Source organism: Hemiscyllium ocellatum, chromosome 16 (genome assembly GCF_020745735.1).
Source record: "Hemiscyllium ocellatum isolate sHemOce1 chromosome 16, sHemOce1.pat.X.cur, whole genome shotgun sequence".
Taxonomy (NCBI): domain Eukaryota; kingdom Metazoa; phylum Chordata; class Chondrichthyes; order Orectolobiformes; family Hemiscylliidae; genus Hemiscyllium; species Hemiscyllium ocellatum.
In genome coordinates this window covers 61,971,039-61,992,457 of record NC_083416.1, presented here as the reverse complement: position 1 = coordinate 61,992,457, position 21,419 = coordinate 61,971,039, and the positions used below count along the sequence as shown (strand labels likewise).

The window sequence follows — 21,419 nt, the reverse complement described above, 5'->3', positions numbered from 1 at the left end:
ACCTCTCACCTTTGCAGATTTTCCAAGTCTATATTTCTCAGAACATTGCAATCCAACTCTAGCTTCCTACAAATCCTCCACTTCTGTCCATCCCATTTTCCTCTAAATTTACACCAAACCACATGGATCTACCTTTTTCATCCCTCCTTTCTCTTGAATAAATGACAGCTCTCTGAGTGGTGAGCATAGCAGACTGTTCAACGTGAGCACTATCGCAAATCTGATTCCATTCTCATCTAGTGGTTATGTCACAAGGGGTAGTCATAAACGTTGAGAATACCTAATGATTTTCATCCACAGCCTAGGGTGCAATTGTAAAGTCTCCAGCATTACTTCAGTTGAGATCAGGTAATTGAACACAGATCACGCATTGAACCCAAGATCTGATCTACTCGCTAGATATGCTTGTTTAAGGGATACTTTTGTCCAGTATCTCTCAAGTGGTGCAATTCGATTGCACACAAAAGAACACCTTAAAATATTTTTGCTCAGAGCTTTTTTTTTAATAATGAGATTTTAATTGCAGAGAGATACAATGCAGCATCAAAATCGACCTCCAACCATCACCAAGCAAAATGGTAAGTCATTTTCGTTCTGCTTCATTTTGGAGCAAGGTTTTCTGGACACATTCTCTGCAGCAGTCATAAAATCCTTTGTTTTAAAATTGGGTACATAATTCAGTACATCTAGAACATAGGGAAATTCTTCTCTTTGCCTTTGGCAAATGTGTGAATAGAGAAGGTTGAAGTATATGAAATATGCAAACTGCAAATTTCATATTTTTGGTTATGTGGTCACCTTAATTCCAGACCAGTTGATTTTTCTTTCACGTGCAACACTTGTCAAGTTTCAAATCACTTGTTGTCAAATTCGATCAACGCTTCTATCTTTATTGGGCACTCTTGGATAATCAGGCTTATTGCAAAACAGAACCGTTTGCAATGGAATAAACAAACCAATTAAAAAGTACTCCACTTAAAGAAATCCTGCTCATTTACTTTTGTTTTAAACTGTGAATAACAACCCCTCTGCAATCATCACTAAAATGCAAGTTCCAAACAGATAAGTCATCTGTCATTTTAAATATTGGTTTCAACTTCTCTTGTTTTTCCCCACATCTCTGTCTATATTAATCAGGGGCTTTGGATCATTGAAAATTGAAGTTGTTCTTATTGAATGTATATATTAAAGAAGAAATGGTATTTAAGACTGAACACCTATTAACAGTTGGGGAAATAGGAACAGACATAATTTGCCTATCAGTGATTATTCTGCAGATAACTGAAGGCAAACCAACTGATTTCCAATGTATCAATATTAGATCAGGAGAAACATTCCATTGGCCGTTAAGTGTGCAGTATGATATTGGACTGTACAAAGGTGACCTTCAGTGAGAAGATTATACTGACAATGGTTGTGGAGGTTTGCATTATTTCAGATTATGTCGAGTACAAGCCATGGGGGTCATGATGCACTTCCTGACATTCAGAGCCAAATCAGTGCTGCATTTATTAGTGTCTATTGCAGAATAAATCTGCTAAGATTGCTGTACAAAGAGGCAGCATGGACTTGACAGGCCAAGTAACATCAAGAGTCTGGTGCTGGAAAAACACAGCAGATGAAGCAGCATTGGAGGAGCAGGAAAATCAATGTTTTGAGCAAAAGCCAAACATCGATTTTCCTGCTCCTCAGATGCTGCCTGACCTGCTGTGCTTTTCCAGCACCACAGTCTTGACTCTAATCTCCAGCATCTGCAGTATTCACTTTCGCCAAGGTCAAGTAATGTCCTTTGCCAAAATGACTCTGACTCTTGAGTTACAGCAGTGAGGACATTACGAAGTATCTTTAAATTAAGATGTCACTGTGGTTGAATAGATTTACAAAAGAACACCAAAATTGTTGGAGAGCTGCATGTTGAAATTATCTATGCTTAAAACTACTGGTTTACATTAAATCTAATCATCATTTAAGTGCCATTTTTCTCTTGAAACAGTTGATCTCTCGAACATCAATTCCAAATATTTCATCTGTGCAGCCTTGTGATACACTCATTGGATTAGGAAGATGTTGCTCTTGCTTATAACTCACTAGTAGAAGCCTCAATCATTTTAGTTGCCTTACGTTTACAGTCCAAAAATCAGTTTTTATTAAGTATTGATTACATTAGTAACATCATGCTAAAGGCATTACCAGTATAGCACCGAAAACCAAGGACTTTCAACATCATAACTGACACATTGTTGATTTAATTTTCTTGTTTTAAGTATTGTAGCTCAACAAGGTTAGCAGTGTTTGTAGGTAAAATATGTTCTTGGCAGAGTAGAGCTTTCCCTTTACAACTGAAGGGAACATAAATAGAGAGGTGTTGTTTAATGTTTTACTTTTTAAAAAAATTAATCTGCATTCCAAGACATTAAACAAAATCATGAAATGGTGCTTAGAAGGCAGTCGTAATAGTTTACAAGCAGTGTGATTTAACACCTTCTTTCTTTCTTAAATAGCTCTGAAACTGACCAAATTGCTTCAAGGTAAGTCTACCTGCATTGACTTTTAATTCTAACATAGAAAATAGAGTGGTGCGTTCAGCAATGTGTGTGTTGCAAAGTTTAATTTCAGTGCTTGAACTTGAGTTGCAAATCATGATGCTGTGTAACAGGTTCCATACTACTTGCTATTCACTCCATTGCAGAAAATCCGTGGTTACTTGCCCAACTTCTGGAGTGGATTATCTAGTACCTCATGTAATATCTGCCTGCAGTAGCATTGACTAGTTCAGATCATGTGATAATGACAGCAATTTATAGCTAATTGTTACAGCTGTTTAGTCCATGCCCTTTTGAGAAAAAGGCTTATTTTAGTTCCGTTCTGAGAAAGGGACACCGGACTCAAAACATTAACTCTGAGTTTTCTTCAGATGACGCCAGACCTGCTAAACTTTTCCAGCAACTTTAGTTTTTGTTCTGATTGTCAGCATTCTCAGTTCTTTTGGTTTTTATTTGCTTATTCAAATTGTTATATTTGCCAGATAAATGTACCTGCAATGGTATTGCATTGGGCTGAGGGAATCATACTGCATTCTTCAACTGATGCAATGTGACAGTGCAGAGCTCCCAAAATGTTTCTTTCTTTCCCTCTCCCTTGTTCTCTCCCCCTCCCCGCTTGGTGTCTCTTTCACTGTCCTCCTTGCTCTTGCTGCTGTATGACATGCAGTGTTATTGAAAAGTGCATACTTGTATGGCTTGTTCGATGGAAGCATTATCTGTACAAGTGTACAAGGAATTGAAATTTTTTTTAAAGAAACATACATAAGGTTCTGTTGGCTGACATTTAAATAAATAAATATTATGTTTGCTGTTTGTGACACTTGTATTGCATACACATTTTGTTTGTCACAGAACAACAGTGCATTGCCCAAAAGTAATTTTGGCTTTTAATGCTTTGAGACTTTCTGAGAATATGACGGATGCAATATAGGTTTTTTTCCACTTCTGGCCAAGGTGAAACGTGGTTTTTGAAATGAAGATCTTTTTTTAATCTGTTGCATCACTAAAGTTATTGCTTAATTTCCCCTTAAGTTATTAGTGAGTTGTCCATTTGAAAAATTGCAATTCATGTGGTTATCAGTGCATTCAGAGTGTGATTACAGAGGGAGTTCTAGGTTTTGATCCAGTATCTCTTGAAAGTTTTCCCAATGAACTTGAGGAAACCTCTTAGTTGTAGCTGACAGAGCTTTACACTACAGTGTTCTTTTTCTCAAAATTGTTCACAAGCTCCTCTTTAACATTTGGAGAAGGAAAGAGTTGAAGATGCAGAACGTTCTGAGCTTTGGACTTCATCTTTCAGTTTTTTACAGTGATATTTTGCTGTGCCTGCTCCTTTACTATTCTCTCCTACCATGCCTTTTTCCCCATTTTTTCCTCCTGTCCTCCTACCTGAATATCTTCGCCTTTCATTTAGTTCCCATCTAACAAACATAGAAAACATCATTCTCAAAATTCCACTCAAGTTGAGTGTGAATGAATAGTAAGAGAGGATATACGCAGATTATTTGGCAATGCACATTTCTAAGTCATCTACAATCACTAAACAACTTAATGTTATATGACAAGCAGTCAGAAGTATGATGATTGTCATGGAATCTGATAAGTAGAAATGAATGCTTTCAGCATATGAAAAGTAACCTCACACCTATCGCTGAAATAAGAGGTGAAGCCTGTGGCACTTTTCAAACATACTGTGGCAGATTGTACTTGAACAGCAGTAGAGTATGTCAGAATAGCAGTTATATTACTATATTAGTAATCCGGATGTTTGGGTTGTTAATCCAGAAAATGTGTGTTCATGTGCAATCTTAATGGTTGATAATTTGAACATAAATAGTAATCTGGAAATAAGATGGGGTATGTTTATTGTTTTAAAAAACAAAATGAGCACATGACTATCAAGACTTTTGTACACTTTTTAAAATCACCCCTAACCTCAATCAGGGAAGAAAACTAGCTTTCGTTACCTGGTCTGACTTATAGAATTCCAGCCCATACCAATTTGGTTAACTCTTTCTTGAACTTTGAATTGGTCAGCAATTTGCATTTGTCTCAGACCACTACGAAAAGAACAGGATGCAGCATTTCAAGGAGTTGGCTCATCACAATCTTCTCAGGATACATAGAACAAATGATAAGTATGGCCCATACCCAGATTCCAAAATGTTTATTTTAAAGTGGGACCAAGTGTATGGTGAGATGCCTTGATGTAAGCTGTATCATGTTTGTACTAAATGCTTGAGAGATTATGGCGATTAAGACAAAATGGAGGATGTTGTAGACTTTACCACATTGCTGATGATACTGTAAGAAAAGTAAAAATTAGACTGAAAGGCTCAACAAAGAACACTGGGAAAGGTGAATGCAAACCTTGATATGTTCAGTGATCTTCAAAGAAACAGAAGTCTCAAATCATTCATCCAAACGATAGAATTGACCCCATCAAGACAGTCTAAACCCACTGAAGCTGACTGTTTCTTGTTTTCAAAATTGAAATTATTCGAATATTACTTTCGGAGAAGTTTGAAATGTCGTACAGTGAGTCAAGATGTCACGAGAATATGACTTTGTTTGCAAAATCGATGCATGTCATGGGGAGGGGTGTGGGGCACAAAGATTAAATACTCTTCCCTTTGATTTTTTTTTTGTGTTTCACAAGTTATTAACAAGCTCAAAACCAAAAGCAGTCTTTTCAAAACTTTCTACAAAATCCTTTCAATTTGCCAACTCAAAAATTCAGCTTGAACTTTTGTAAGGGTTGAATTTCAGTACTTGTGTGTGTACTTGGACTTGCAGATTGAGCACCCTTGGAGTAGATAATCGTATGTGACTGTTTCTGCAGTGATGTATTTACTTCCGTCAATGTTAAATACTAATACTAGTCCCATTAAACTGAAATGTCTTAAAACAGTACCACTTGAGAGCAAGAGCATACTGTATATGCAGCGTATTAATCAACTACTGGTCATCTGATAATTTTAAAAAAAACTTCAAGGTTCAGATGACTTAAATTGCAAGAGACTAATTGATTCAATTGCCTAGATTTTGTCAGATTTCCACTTATCAACAATCACTTATTTGGAGCATAGCAAATGTTTAATGATCTGATACTTAGGCCACAACTTTAACTTCATACTTATTTCATTGAGATGGATTTTTAAATACAATATTTTGCCTACTTGTATTGTCAATGAAATGCAGCCATAAGCATGGCTTTTAGTGATTTTGTATGCTTGACTTAAAAATTTTACCCCATTTTTAAAATGTTGCCATTACATCAATTTTGACTTCTCTTGCATTTTACTCCCATTACATGTTTGGAAAGGGTTCCAGTGTAAATGGAACTTCTTGACTCATTACAGCTGGAGATTTCATTATCTGTTGATGCAGATCTCTTTCTAAAATTAAGACTGACTTCTCTCCATGGTGATGGTGGTTTTTTTCTCATTTTGTGTAGAATGTTGGAAGATGACCTCAAACTTAGCAGCAGTGAAGACAGCGATGCTGACCAGGTTTGCCTTCACTCCAGCATTTGTTCTGTGTGTATGAAAAATGAATATATTTCATTAATGAAACTAACTTGCAGTTTGCATTAGCGCATGAATGTGCTGGAGGAAAATGCATAAGTTGCTCACTTCTTGAAGAGTAGACCAAGTGTTTTTGTGTTAAGCTTCCCTGGATGATCTTTTCACTCACCAAAACTTGAGATATTTGATTGGCAACAAAAGTTTACATTTATCACTGGTCAATCAAGTTAATGGAATTAAGAACAAAGCCATTTATAATGGATCACATGCAGCAGACAGCAAAAGTGAAACAAAGGAATGGACATGGAAGGAGAAATGCTTTACTACTATGGGATCCGTAGGTTCACAGGTTGACTTTGCAGCTTGCTAAAGCAAGAAAGAAACTGTTGTGTGTATATAAATGGAATATTTCATTCATCTCCCTCCTGTAATGTCAAATCAGATGCCTGGGGGCAATAATGGAGGAAAGAAGTCCAAAGCTGCACTAATCCTGAGATTTTGCATTTAGATCTAAGCCTACAGAACTAGAAATGGATTTTTCCTGCTATCAAACAAAATTCTGCTTTCTCATTCAGGTTTTGCAATTTTGTCTATTTCAATACATCAGCCGCAATCAGTGTGCTCATGGTTTGTTACATGTTTAGTAACATTTTTAAGAATATTTACTGGTTCTATCACTTGTACTAAAGTTGCATGTTGTTTAGATGGAAAACTTTAGCTTTTATTGGATTTACATTCTAAATATGCAAATTTTCTGATTATATGTAAAGAGTTGGCATAACACATCTTCCAAGTTAACTTTTTGGAAAGAAATGGTATATCCTAAATTTAATTATTAACATACCTTAATTTTATGAGTATCTTTTTTTTTCCCTAGGATTTGGGGAAAGCAACATCAAGGGCTAATCTTGATGGGTAGGTAGCACTTGTCTCTAATGCGGAAAGATCATCATAATTGTGTCCCTTTTGTATCTTTCTTTATGCCCCCTATTGTCTTTTTGTTTGGTAAATTTTTAAGTCATGTACTCATTGACTTAACACTGAGTGTATCAGAATCTTGAGAACATTGGCCTGCATCTAGCAAATTGTAATCCTTGAAGTGTTTGCCATGATCTGATTTATCCTGCAATTAAGTTCAACAACATATTCATATGTTATGTGACTGGCAGTTGTATGGAATTTCGCATTGGAAAATTTTATTTAATATATAGTTTCAGAATATTATAAATAATTATAATGAAATGCATGAATTTCATGAATAACCTGTTTAAAAAGTGCATAATTCACTTGCTGGGTCTTCATCTCAAAATATTAATAATAACTTGAGAAATAACTTGTTCTTTTGAAAGTTATAGGTTTCTTGAAGCTCTTCTTCTTATGGTTTAGATTATGAAACAAAATAAATTACTTGTAACTATAACTAGAGACCTGGTGATATGTTTAATGGGCTGATATCGCATATTTGGTTAAGACGAGATGGTGTTTAGTGAAGTAAGAAAATTGCTGACTTATTAACTATATAATGCCTATAGATAAGTGACTACTTACACTTGACATTTTTAAATTAAAAACTTACTTTTCTCATTGACTTAACAAATAATCTTCTCTCTTTCTCAAGCAGTTCTGAACTTTCCCAGCAAAACAGTGAGGGTGTGGAACCTCCAAGGGCTGATTCCAGTAGCCACAGTGGGTCTGAAAGTAGTTCTGGGTCAGACTCTGAAAGTGAGAGTAGCTCTAGTGACAGTGAGGCGAATGAACCATCGTGTATATCTCCTGAGGTATGTTAGGGGTTTGATCTTCATGAACCTCTCTATGTAATGCATTGGTATACTAGTGACTGATACTATTTATTTTGCAACATTTTTAAAGCATGTAATTGGACATTAGAATGCTTTTGTATTCTATTGGCAGTAATGCATATCATGAACACTTATACAATTGAATGAAGTTCCACCACAATACTGTAAACTCTAGCTTTCCCATTGGAACAGTCATGTTTTTTGCCTTTTTTTAAACTGTTACCAATTCTTCATGTTCCAAAGTTCAACAACCCCATTATTGTTACCCCCCATTTTCCTGCAAACGCAAATGTCTCATTCAACTGGGGAGAAGATTTTTTTTTGCTGTCGTCACTTGTCATTTTGAGAGGTTTTTATTTGTTTACCAGAAAATGCCTTGAGTCTTCGTGTATACCTGTCAGATATGGATTAATTTCTACATGTTATCTAGAACTACCTGGAACCATCTTCTATTGTTTCAAGGCTGTTGCACACTTAAATCATGTTGTCTACCAATGTGGGCACTATTCCCCCAATAAAACAAAAACTTGCATTCCTATACTGCATATTGTGACTTTAAAATGTACCAAAACAGAAAGTATAGACATCAAGCTCTGAAAAATAACTTGTAATGACCAACTTATTTGTTTTTGTGAGAGAATTTTGTTTGTGTTTTTCTCAACTACCGGAATCTCAAAGCACTTTACAGCTAATAAGGAATTTTGAAGTGTAGTCATTGTTATGTAAAACTGCCCAGAGCAAAATCCCACAAACAGTACTTTGATACTGCTAGAAAGCCTGCTTTCATGATCTTGATTAAGGAATGAACATTTGTTAGTTTTTTTGTAACTTGATGTGCAGAAATCCAGAAGTTGCTGTAATTGTTTTAATTATCTAGGGCCTTGGCATTGGTTTCAGTTAATGCCAGAATCAATATGTGTTAATTTATCAAACAGTCAGCAACCTCTTCTGTCGTACGAATTGTTATAGTTATTCGAAATTTGGCATTCTTGCACTTATCCTAATGAGTGCAAGACAAAAATCTTTACAAAAACATGTCTCTTCCTTCAGCATTGTTCAAGTTTTGTCAGTGATTCTGGGCTTTCCAGAACAGATGAGGTTTTTTCAGAACGTCCGTACATCCAGACTGGTTGTAAAAATCCTTTTTTAAACCAGTTCCATTTCTGAATTATATGAGGTTTATAATCATTAAATTTGGTTTTATATTTAAACATCAAATTTCTTCTTTGGGATAAATTCCATTTTTAAAAATTTTCTGCTTTAACCTTATGTCTATCCCAGTGATCAGTTCACAATTAAAAACTAAATTGAAAAAGGTTCAGTAGTTTTTACTTCCTAATTTATTTCCTGAGAAAATATTTGTCGCAACAGGTTGTTTTACTCTGAGGCATAGCTATTCTAGGTGTCTGCAAATTTACTTTACTTGACACCAAAAACAAATCCATGTCGAGAAAGGGAAAATCTACAGTACAGTTATCATTATATCTCTGGGCAGTTTACTTCAAGGTCAACAGAAAAATTGCTGATTTACTACCTACTGAAAAATCTAGCACCACTACCAGTTTATAAATCAAGTATGCCATCTTTCCTAGGTTCTGTCTTTTTTTTAACTTCGGTCTTGGGAATTGGGTGCTGCGGACTCACCAACATTTAATGTCTGTCCCTAGTTGCCCTTGAAGATGGTGTTGAGCTGCCTCCTTGAATTGCATCAGTCCATTTGCTGTAGGTGGACCCACAATGCCGTGAGAGAGGAATTCCAGAATTTTGAGCCAGTGAAGGAGCTGTGATATGTTTCCAAGTCAAGATGTTGAGAGGCTTAAAGGGGAATTTGTGGTTGATGGTGTTCCCATGTATTTGTTGCCCTTGGCCTTCTACATGGAAGTGGTCATGTGTTTGGAAGATACCTTGAAACCTTGGTGAATTTCTACAGTGCATCTTCTAGGTGCTGCACACTGCTGCTACAGAATGTCAGTGGTGGTGGGAGTGGCTATCACGCCAATCAAGCAGGCTGCTTTGTCCTACATAGTGTAAAGTTTTTTGTGTTGTTGGAGCTACACTTATCCAGGCAAGTAGAATATTCCATCACCATCCTGACTCAAGCCTGATAGCTAAGGATGCAGAATAGTTACTTAGTATCTTGAATTTGAGAACTTGCCCTCAGTCTGCCATGTTTAATCCTTCATTGACCAAAGATAATTGACAGTGATACTCTGATATTTAACATGGTGGAAAGAAGCAGGCCATTCAACTAGCTGAAATGCTTTGTCCTTCAGTGAGATCATGGTTGTTCTAATGATCCTCAACTCCACTTTGCTGACTTTATTCCACATAAAGGTTGATTCTCTTAATGATTAAAAATCTATCCCCCTCAGCCTGAATGACCCAACCAAACAGCCCCTCTGCTATTAAAGAATTCCAAAGATTCAGTACCCACAGAAGAAATTCCTCCTCGTCTCTTACTAAGTGTGCAACTATGTATTCTGATATTATGCCTGCTGGCCCTAGACTCTTCCACAAGAGGAGACACCCTTTCCACATTTACCCTGTCCAGTCCCCTAAGAATCTTGTATGTTGCAATAAATTTGTCTCTCATTTTTCTATATTCCAGTGTGTACTGTCACAACCTACTCAACCTCCCCTCACAAGATAGTTCCAACACCTGGGGTCAGCCTTCTCTGTACTACCTTTCGATATATCTTACAATAGATAAAGGGCCCAAAACCATTCACAGTACTTGTTCTGATTATGCCTTATATAGTTTTAGCAAGACTTCCTTATTTTTATGCTCCATTCCCTTTGACTTAAAGGCCAGCATTCCACTTGCCTTCCATATTCTGCTGTATTCACATGCTAATTTTTTGGAATTTATGCAGAAGGGCTTCCAAATCCATCTGTAGCTTTCTGCAGTCTTTCTCCAATTAAATAATATTTAGTTCCTCCACCTGCCAACATTTTCAACATTTTAACCACACATTTTCTCACCTTGTATTCTATATGTCAAGTTTTTGTCCATTTGACCCTGTCTATACCTCTGGATCAACTGATTTCGTCACCATGTGTCTTCCCATCTATTTTTATCATCTGCAACCTTGCGTATAGTGCAATTACTTTCCTCTTTCAAATCATTATTATAGTACTGTAAGTAACTGTGGTGCCAATACTGATCCCCCTACTTTTTCACTAATTGAGTTGCCATCCTGAAAAGGCCTCTCTCATCGCAACCTACTGCTTTCTATTCATTAGCCAATCCCCTATCCATGCTAATGTACAACCTCTAAAACAATGCGCTTTTATGTATGTAAGTTAGCTCGCTGAGCTGGAAGGTTTGTTTTCAGATGTTTCGTCACCATGACTAGGTAACATCAGTGAGAGTCTCTGGTGAAGCGCTGGTGGTATGTCCCACCTCTCTATTTATAGACCTTGGTTTCTTAAGGTGGATGATGTTATTTCCAGTTCTTTCAAGGGAAGGTAGATGGGATGTAAGGTGGTTGGGATTTAAGTCGATATGTTTATTGATGGAGTTCTGGTTAGAATGTCATGCCTATAAGAATTCTTGTGTGTCTTTATTTTGCCTGTCATAGAATGTGTGTGTTGTCACAGTCAAAGTGAGGTCCTTCTTTGTCTGTACGTATAGAAACTAGTGGTAGTGGGTCATGTCTTCTCATGGCTAGTTGGTGTTCATATATCCTGGTGGCAAGTTTCCGACTTGTTTGTCCAGTGTAGTGTTTTTTTAATCACAGTTTTTGTATGGTGTTTTGTAAACCACATTAGATTTGCTGGTAGTATCTAATGGATCCTTTAGGTTCATTAGTCACTGTTTAAGTATGTTGGTAGGTTTGTCGGCTACCATGATGCCAAGGGGTCTGAGTAGTTGGGAAGTCATTTCTCATATGTCTTTGATGTAAGGTAATGTGGCTATAGTTTTTGGTTGAATTGTGTCTGCTTCTTTGGATTTGTTTCTGAGGAATTGGGGATTGTTGTTGTGGTTCTGTTCGCTGAGCTGGGAGTTTTTGTTGCAAACGTTTTGTCCCCTTTCTAGGTGACATCCTCAGTGCTTGGGAGGCTCCTGTGAAGCGCTTCTGTGATGTTTCCTCCGGCATTTATAGTGGCTTGTCTCTGCCGCTTCCAGTTGTCAGTTGCTGTCCGCTGCAGTGGCCGGTATATTGGTTCCAAGTCGATGTGTTTGTTGATTGTGTTTATTGGGTACTCATTTTTCTTGAAAACATTGTATCGATATTTTTCTTCTGCTGTTTGTAGTTCTTGGGTGCTGCAGTGTGATGTTGCTCATTGAAATAATGTCTTGATGCAGCTCCATTTATGGCTTTTATCTTAAATGGCATAATATGTTGTGCCTTATCAAATGCCTCTGAAAATCCAAATATATTGCATACACCTGGTTGAAAAAGAATAAAAGGTGATTTATTCCCTTTGGATGCAAAAAATGTTTAGGAAATAACAAGCAAAGGAATATTAGTCAACCAAGTTGATGTATTGTTTGGGTTCAGAAGAATTCTTTTTGAGTCTGCTTTTCTGCTTGAATATGTTTTTAATCAATGATTATCAGTTCAACTTTTTTTCTCTCTATCTTTTAGCCGGAGCCACCACCTTCAAGTAAGTGGCAATTAGACAACTGGCTGAACAAGGTGAATTCTCATAAAGTTTCACCAGCTTCATCTGTAGACAGTCACATTCAGTCATCACAGAGTCACAGTTATAAGAAGGAGAACAGAGACCAGAGTACATATGAGGATCCAGGTGGATCCAAGGATGGAAACACAGCCACTCCTGGAAGAGATTCGAGGAGTGCACAGAAAGGGTCCGAAACTAGAAGTCGTCAAAAGTCACCAGCGCAAAGTGATGGTAGTGCACAGAGGAAGACAGTTGGTAAAAAACAGCCCAAGAAAACAGAGCGGCCAACTGTAACTGAGGAACAAAGAGGAGGACTAAAAGTTGAAAGTGAGCCTACTTCAGACAGAGCAACTCCTATTCCTGCAAATCGTCATAAAGCTGCTACAAAGGGTTATAGAAAACCTAGCACAAAGAGAGAATCCAAGTCTTCAACTCGAGTGACTGTTGAAAAAAGAAAACACAAGAGTGCCAATAAAACACCTCAGAAATCAAGGGAGTATGTTGAAACAGACTCGTCTTCCTCAGATTCTGAACAAAGCGAAACTCTCGCTCCTGCTTCTCAGACTCCAAAGTACTCTGAGAATAATAGGACTCCTGCCCATAAATCCTCTGTTGATGGGGAAGACAACTTTTTTCGGCAAAGGCTTTTCTCTCCTATGGAAGAGAAGGAACTCCTTTCGCCACTGAGTGATGTTGATGACAAATACCGTAATATTACTTCACTCATTGTTAGAATTGACTTAAGTCTATTATCTAGGAAACCTGAATCACCTCGTAAAGAAATGGAGCAAAGTAAAGTGGATAAGGAGATCTCTTTGGATAGGCACATGCGAGACACTCCAAAGCAGTCCACTGAAAAAAAATCAAATAAAGGCAAGCGAAAACACAAGGTGAGAGGCAAAACAGCTTTACTGATTTATTGTATGTTCTGTTCTTTCACAATAATGGAAGCAATTTAGAACTGTAACAAATGACCAGTTCAGGAGTATAAATAATTGCTTTTCTTCATCGAGACTCTTTTTCAGCTGTAATATTAACTCCCACAATTTGTGAAAAGTATGTATTTAGCACATCTTTTATCTGGCACCTGATGCTCAGTTGATAACACTTGGCTGAAAATCAGAATGTTGAGTCCCAGTCCAAGAGTTGAACCACAAAATTCAAGACAAATTCCGGTGGTGTGCTGAACTGTCAAAGGTGCAGATGAGATTTTAAACTGCAATCATATCTGCCTGCTCAACAGGGCAACACAGATTCCCAGCACTGTATTGAAGAACAGGGAAATCGTCCCCAGTATTCTATTCCAATCCGTCAATCAACATCACTTTAAAAACAAAACATTGTGCTGTTTCTGGAAGTTTGCTGTTTTACAGATTAATTCCTACACACAGTCTTATGCATACAATTGTCTTTTTAAGAAATGAAAATACTGTTAACCTTGCACTTTCTGAGCACTGCAAGGAAACAAAATCTAGACTTCTCACCAGCGGAAAAACAAGGTTATTTACGGCAGATTCGAAGCAGCAATTAATATAAACTTGGAGTAAATTTAATGGTGCAGTCAAACTCTGTTCAAAGAGAAGATATGTTTGAGTTGGAGTCTTGTTATTTAATAAATAGCATGTTAGCCTGTTTAACATTGCTTCCATGGTCATATTTGAAACTCCTTTCTTGTCTCTGCTTCATTCAGCTGATTGCAGTTATTAAAAGTTCTGTAATAATTTGCTGAGATGGGTTTAGTTTTGGATTATAAATTAAAATGCTGAAAGAAATACAACAAAATCTTCCCTTCCCATATTGTCACATCCTGTGATGTAGTAGAATCAAGTTTTGAAGTGTGAAAAGAAGCTGAGACCCATTTTGCTGATGCCAGCTGGCAAATAGCCATCAGCTCTTAGCTCATGACCTTACCCCTTAACAGTACTTCAAGTGTATATCCAATAACTTACAAATGTCACGAGGACATCTGCCGTATTTGATAGTTTCAGCTCCTTTCCACTTTGTGTTGGCATTGTCCCTTGCTATTCTTTTCTGTTTTTTATCTCTCCCTCCCCAACCACCAACACATTCACACCTCCCCCATCTCTCCCCCCCGCCCCCACCTTGCTCACCTTGCTCCCTCCTACACTCACTCACACTCATTTAATTATTACACCCCTCAGTTACAAAGAAACAACCCAGCTCCTAGTTTTTTTTTTCAGTTCAGCATAAATCCTTGTAAATCTTCTCTGTCGTGCAAACCCAGCTTCCTTGGAGAATGTTGACTTTTGGCAGTGGCCTAACTAGCATTTATTGAGTTCCAACATGGCCTACCAGTTCTTTTTAATCTGTGATTCAGCTAATGCAGGCACATATCATATTTACCTAATTGGTCACCTTTTCTGCCTGTCCATACAGCTTATCTAATTTGTGAATGTAGACTGCAAAGTTGCTCTGTTCTTCTGCATTACTGTGTCCTACCATTTATATTCTATATCCTTAAATTCTTCACCTTCCCCAAATGCTTTATCCCTCATTTCTCTGCCTTGAAGGCCATTTACCACAGTTCCACACATTTGACTAGTGCATTAATATCTGCCCAAATGTATGTAACTTACAGCTTTCTTGTTTGTCAACCTCATAGCCGGTGTTTGTATAATCTATAAACTACACACTCATACCCGTTATATTCAAGTTCAAATTGTTGATATTTCTTTCAAAGGTCAAAGCACCTTGTACTGAGTCCCGTTGAAAAAGTGGACTCAGTAATGAAACGGACTAGTCCGTTTCAAAAAGTACCCATTAACCATGACGCCCTGTTTTCTACTTTTATAAGAATTTAGATCCAATATAACGCTTTACCTTGGATCCTATGAATGTGAGTACATGTTTATTACGTTCAATTCCTCCACGATTGGAAAGTGTTATTGGAGGAGTTACTTGTGGTTGTAATCAGAGAAGAAGTGCAATCTTTGGAAATTTTGGAGATGTTGATAGCAATTATTTTGCATGTTTGTTCAGAACGATGGGGAAAATGAGAGTTGTGAAATCAAAAGGCCTAAAGCTGAAGAAAGGAGTAGTTCTAATCACAAGCCTTCCAGCAGTAAAGAGTGAGTATGTTTGAATAGATTAATTGGGTTTATTTTTAATAGTCATAAATTAATCCTTTCTACAATTGCAATTTGTAAAGCTCTTTTCCAATTTTCACTAATTTGTCCTCAATTGAACAGAGCAGCTAATGATGTGACATAGCTCCATGGCCATAGTTCTTTACTACCTCATTCAACAGACTAATCTTTGGCAAAATTTAGATGTCACATTTGATTATAGAGACTACTGTAACCGATCATGATCCTGTTTTTGTTCCACCATTTTACGGCGCACAATAAAGTTTAGGGATGTCATTCAACAGCAGGAACCTTTTTATCTCCATCTTTTTCCTTTTTCTTTTCCCCAATCATTCCATTTGCATGTTTGGATGTTGAGGTGCCCTATATAGGACCCTCACCAATCTTGAATGGGATTGATAAACTCAGTGAGCTCCAAAGTCAAATGTGTATCACTGGAATTGTTAATATTGTACTTTCTATTGAAACAGTCTGTCAGATTTTATGTCCAAGTATTCTGAATTTTTTGAACTGTGTGTAATTGATATTTCCATAGATTGACCAGTATCTAAAGTATATTACAGGTTTTCTGTATTGACCTGTTCAGAGAAATGTTATGACACACCTCTAGAGCAAATGGTACTTCAGCCTGGGCCTCCTGGCTCAGATGTAAGGGTGGTGCCATTGCACCACCTGACTCCCAATCCTGTATTATACTATTGGTGGCGAAAATCCAATCACCTGCACCAGCATTCCATCCCACTAAACTTTTTGGGACTGAAATCTAAAGTTATCTAATCAGTGCCCATCTATCTTAAATTCTGATCTTCCTGAAAGTTTGCCAGTGTTTCAATTCACTTTTCATTTCAGTTAATCATAAGTTTTAGGCATCTGATGCTGTCTTTCAATATTGACTTGATCATGAAGAAAATGATCAATTTGAATAATTTTTCAGTCCACTTACTATCTGTTTATTATTGAATTAAATTAAGCTATAGTAAGCATAAGTGTTTACTGTAAGATTAGATATTAACTGTGCCAATATTGACTTCAGTTAAGCAGGTAAATAGAGACATTGCATAACCCAACTTTCAGATGTGGAAAGTTTTAAATGTAGGCTCTGATGAGGCAACTGATAGAAACTGAGTCAGGCAGATAGATAGTTGACCATAGAGGAGATAGGAATTTCCAGAATTTTCATACTCCAATGTTGGTAGGGGTTTTAATCCTGCAATTTAAGATATATCCTGAAGGAGTAAAACTAGTTCTGTACAATTTTATGAACTGCAAGATTAGGAACATGCTGGCAGTTCTTTTTGTGGGTGGGAGAAACTGAGATTTTGTTCCTTATTCCACAGCTCTTTAAAACCAACTGCTGAAAGAGAAAAAGTGCCACTGCCTTCTCCATCTGCGAGTGCTGCACAAAAGACACCCAAGACCGAGCATAAGCATCAGAGTCGCAGGAGAGCTGCCAATCAAAACTCCACCTCAAAGAGTAGCACTGGTAACGCAAAGCAGAACAGTAGCAGCAATAATAGCAGCAAAAGCAATTCTTCTTCTTCGAAACATAAAAAAGCAGACGAGAAAACATCAATACGCCCTAAGGAGAATAAAGTAAGATATTGTCTTTTGAGTGTTCAATCACATTTAGCCACTGCTCCTAAGTGCCGTGTCACTATGATGCAGTTCACAGTATCAGATATTTTCCGCATGTTTTTTATTTCAAGGGAGATGAAATGCTCCCCTTACAGTAAATGAGAAGTATTGGCAATCACGTGGTACACACTCATACCTGCCTTGAGCTAATGTTATTTGGAAAAATTCACACCGAAATGTGCTTATTGTGATGTAAGGATTGTTGATTCTTAATTTTTATTTAACTACTCACTTCCTTATAGCAACAGAGCTTAATTTCTTATGCATTGGATTATCATGAACATGAGCCCATATCTTAAGATTCCATGACAAGAAATATATAAAATTAAACCTTCTGAAAGCTTTAAGATCGAAAATCTACTTTTTACCCTCATTATTGGACACACCATTGAAATTTGGTTAGTAGGCATACTCGTTTTCTAAAACTGGTCATTTTCCTATTAAGTCTTTTGTGTGAGGAATGGCAGATATTCAACTGAATAATGTACGTATATACATTCAAATATTCCAGCAAAGAATCACAGGATTTTATTCAGACTCAGAAGTATGACAGACTTAAACTTCTGGTGTACCACTTAATTGCCAGATGAAGACCATCCATTAGATGCCCAACTATCTCTTCCTGGCTTTAAACTGTAGCCGGTTCTGAATCCGCAATTATGAATACCCTGAGGATCACCAAAGATCATCAATAAAACGCTCCAGCCCAGGTGACATCCCAGTGAATCTTCTCTGCACCCTTTCTAGTGAAAGTACATCCTTCCTACAGTGTGGCAACCAGAACTGTACACACTACTCTGACTGTGGCCTCACTCTTATTTAGCTTCATCATATATGCAATACCTCAACTAATAAAGGCATGTATCACCTTAACCAGTTTATGCACCTGTCGTATTGATCTATGAATATGCACACCAACATCTCTTCCTCTGTATGGTGTTACAGTTCATCATATACTCCTCGTACCTTGTTAATTCTCCGACAGTGCAAAGCCCCTCTTTCATTGAAAGTAAAACCAAAATCATCAATACTTTCTCTAATATTTGTTGGAACAAAACTTCCTGCTTCCTATCTCTCTCTCTCTGCTGTAAGAAAGCACCTTCAGAATTTGGAAATATGCAAGCTGAAATTGTAGACAATGAATTGATTTACACTGTTAGCATATCTAATACATTTGTGGCATTACCTTCTGCTCGCAGTTTGAGTTTAGACTCCGGCAGTACGTCCAGGATGTCTGGAGTCTCAGCAGGTAGATGTTTACTGCCATACCCAGTTTAGAGCTAAATATTCGGCTGCATAATGTTGTGGAAATTTGTTACTGCTCGCAGCCTCCTGTTGATTCACGTTTTGTGTGAGAGATTGCTGCCTTGAGAATCCATGCCCAGCTGTGAAATGTATTTGTTTAACCTATTTTGTTCCCTGTTTCAAAGGCTCATTTAAAGTAGAATGCATGTAAAGGTCAATTCTTGCCCACGTTCCTTACTAACAATCATGCCCACGTTCCTTACTAACAAACAATGTGACCATAAAAATGTTTCAGAGTTTTAGTTTAAATATGATGCAGCATATCAATTTGCTAACTAATTAATAGACAAATATAAATCCCACACATCGCAAAATTTGAGGTGAGAACTTTCGATTAAAGTGAGTGGCACATTCCAGATGTCAGTTGGAACCTAAACTGGGACAGGACATGGCCAGTCAATCTTTCAACAAAACCATTCCCCATTCAACAAGATTGTGGCTGATCCACTTTAGTGGCATTTTCCTGCACTATCTCCATATCTTTCTGTTTTTAATACATAGAAATCTATTGGTCATAGTCTTGAACGTGTTGAACAACTGAGCCTGCATAACCCTCTGGAAAGAGCAATCCAAAGATAAACCAAACTTTGAAGAAATTCCTCCTCCTGCTTGGTCCTAAGCAGCCTGCCCTTTATTTTGAAAGTGTTTCCTGTTCCCTGATTCTAAACCCCCAGCCATTCCCTTCCTAATGCCGTTCCTGGATCTATCCTGTTTATTCCTGTAAGAATTGTGTATGCTTGAATCAATTGTTTTTCATTCTTCTGAACTCCTTATGCAAACCTTATGTTCTGCATTCCTTTAGTCCAAAAATGGAAGGTTAAGAGTGTGGAGGACTGTAATGCTGGGGCTACTCAGGGTCTATGCAACTTTACCAAGGCTTTGGTCTTAAAGTGGGCCCTTCAGTTTTGCTGCAGAGCATTAGTGCAGTAGAGACTGCCATGTCCAAGTGGAGCTTCTTAATGCAACTGTTAATGCTTAAAATGAAGTTGAATGCCAAGGTATAAAGCTGTCATCTCAGGAAACTGAAGGCTTCAAGAGAAAATAGTTCAGGTGACATCACATAAAAGGAGGCTAGGTATATGAATGAGTACAAAAGTAAGGTCTAGTGCCTACCTCAATCATGCTGTCAGAAGATCAGTTGAGCTGAAATTCTGTATGTCCAACTGGTTGACAGAATTACTGTTAGATAAGACTTGATATGTCCATGCTATGGTCAGAGTGCCTGATTCTTGATATGATGTTCATTGAAGTATCTACAGTTCTTTTTTTTTTCCCTTTATAGTTACAAGAGAAAACCCCAGTTAGCTCCTTGAACCCATTACAATCGTCAACACCATCAGGAGATGGATTAAAGTCAAGAAGGCCCAAACTCAGCTTTGATGACCGGTAAGTATAATAGCAATCTTCCTTGATAATCTCATGATCTTTAATTGCTTAAATAAAAGTGCAACACTGTAGGAAAGGGATGACATTATAAATATAGAATTTTAATTTGAATTGAAGATACTTGTCAGTAAGAAATTAGCTTTGGATCTGCAATTAAGTTACATTTAGTGCGTGACGTTAGCTGTAATTGTTTATATTTCTATTTAACTAAATATCTCCATGTCAACCCATTTAAATTCTTCACACTATCTCTACTTTTCTTTATTCTTACCCAGGGTCCTAACCTGTGAAAGATATTATCATCGTCAATTGTTGTTACCTTCTCTTTCAACATTTAAAATCCAAACTTGAATCACCTGACTTATTATTTCCTGATTTCGACTTCACCTTTCAATATTTGGTGTAACGCTATTACATGGGCTTTTCATCTTGGTCTCCTATTTCAAACAAATCCCAGATGAAGGAAAGAGAGGAAACTGAAGGAACATGTCTTCAAATAAAGCAACTAGGTTTTATTGAGTCTTTAGTCTGCATTCCGCAATTAATAGGATTTGTGCTCATTGCATTTAATTAAAGGGTGGTTGTTCAGTTGCGCAATGACAGATCATTTGACCAACTTTTGTTTTTGACTTGCAACAGCAACAAGCAGAGTAATTATTATTAAATTTCCATTTCACTAAAATTTACAGAAAGTGGGATAACATTAAATGCTCAGGCTGCTACAATCTTTTGTTCTTGTCAACATGATTCCCAAGGTCTTCACATCTTAGAGTCCCTTTAGCATGATCTGTCATTTAGTATGATCATGGCTGGTCTTGGAATTCAATTCTACTTTCCTGCTTACTTGCCATACTGTTGGTTCCCTGAGACAATAAAAATATGTCCTTCTCAACTTTAAATATATTCAATGATGGTGTATCTATATCCCTTAAGTCTACAGATTCACAAACCTTTCAAGTGAAGGAATTTCTCCTCATCTCAACTCTAAATGATTGCCTGTTTAATCTGAAACTGTGTCCTTGTTCCCCAGTCAGACAGAATGGCATCTTCTCTATCCTCTAAAATCCCGCCACGATCTTAAATGTTTCAAGGAAACTGCTTCTCTCCAGAGAAGACAGTCAATTTACTCAAATTCTTAGCATAGAAAAATCGAAGGACCAACTTTGTGAACCTTTTTCTATACAGTCTCCAGTGTAAACAGTCCCTTTTTTTAAAATCTGCATTCTAAATTGGACATAGTATTCTATGTGCGGTCTCACTAAAGCTCTGTATGATTATAATAAAGTTTTTTTACTCTTGTAATCCAGCGTACTTGCAATAAAATCCAACACGCCATTTTCTTTTACAATCATGTGATGTACCGGAATATTAACTTGTTGTGTTCTTTGTACAAGTCTGAGTGTAAACATAGAATTTTCATTTTATCTTGCAGGAAAATAAAGTGACTCTTCTATTTTTATGAGCAAAATAACTAACATCCCATTTCCC

General features: G+C 37.2%; 1 protein-coding gene across 4 annotated transcripts in view; it reads left to right on the top strand.

The window, feature by feature from the left end:
• Window positions 1-21,419, top strand: part of aff4 (AF4/FMR2 family, member 4) — a 95,184-nt gene that overhangs the window by 55,996 nt on the left and 17,769 nt on the right. For 3 of the 4 annotated variants that reach the window (XM_060837322.1, XM_060837323.1, XM_060837324.1), the window contains 9 exons: window positions 527-578; window positions 2,502-2,528; window positions 6,001-6,055; window positions 6,948-6,985; window positions 7,689-7,848; window positions 12,462-13,388; window positions 15,499-15,587; window positions 16,943-17,198; window positions 19,828-19,931. In XM_060837322.1, the coding sequence (XP_060693305.1) occupies window positions 527-578; window positions 2,502-2,528; window positions 6,001-6,055; window positions 6,948-6,985; window positions 7,689-7,848; window positions 12,462-13,388; window positions 15,499-15,587; window positions 16,943-17,198; window positions 19,828-19,931 (1,708 nt within the window). The remainder of the gene's footprint in view (window positions 1-526; window positions 579-2,501; window positions 2,529-6,000; window positions 6,056-6,947; window positions 6,986-7,688; window positions 7,849-12,461; window positions 13,389-15,498; window positions 15,588-16,942; window positions 17,199-19,827; window positions 19,932-21,419) is intronic. The other variant, XM_060837325.1, reaches the window with a different exon arrangement.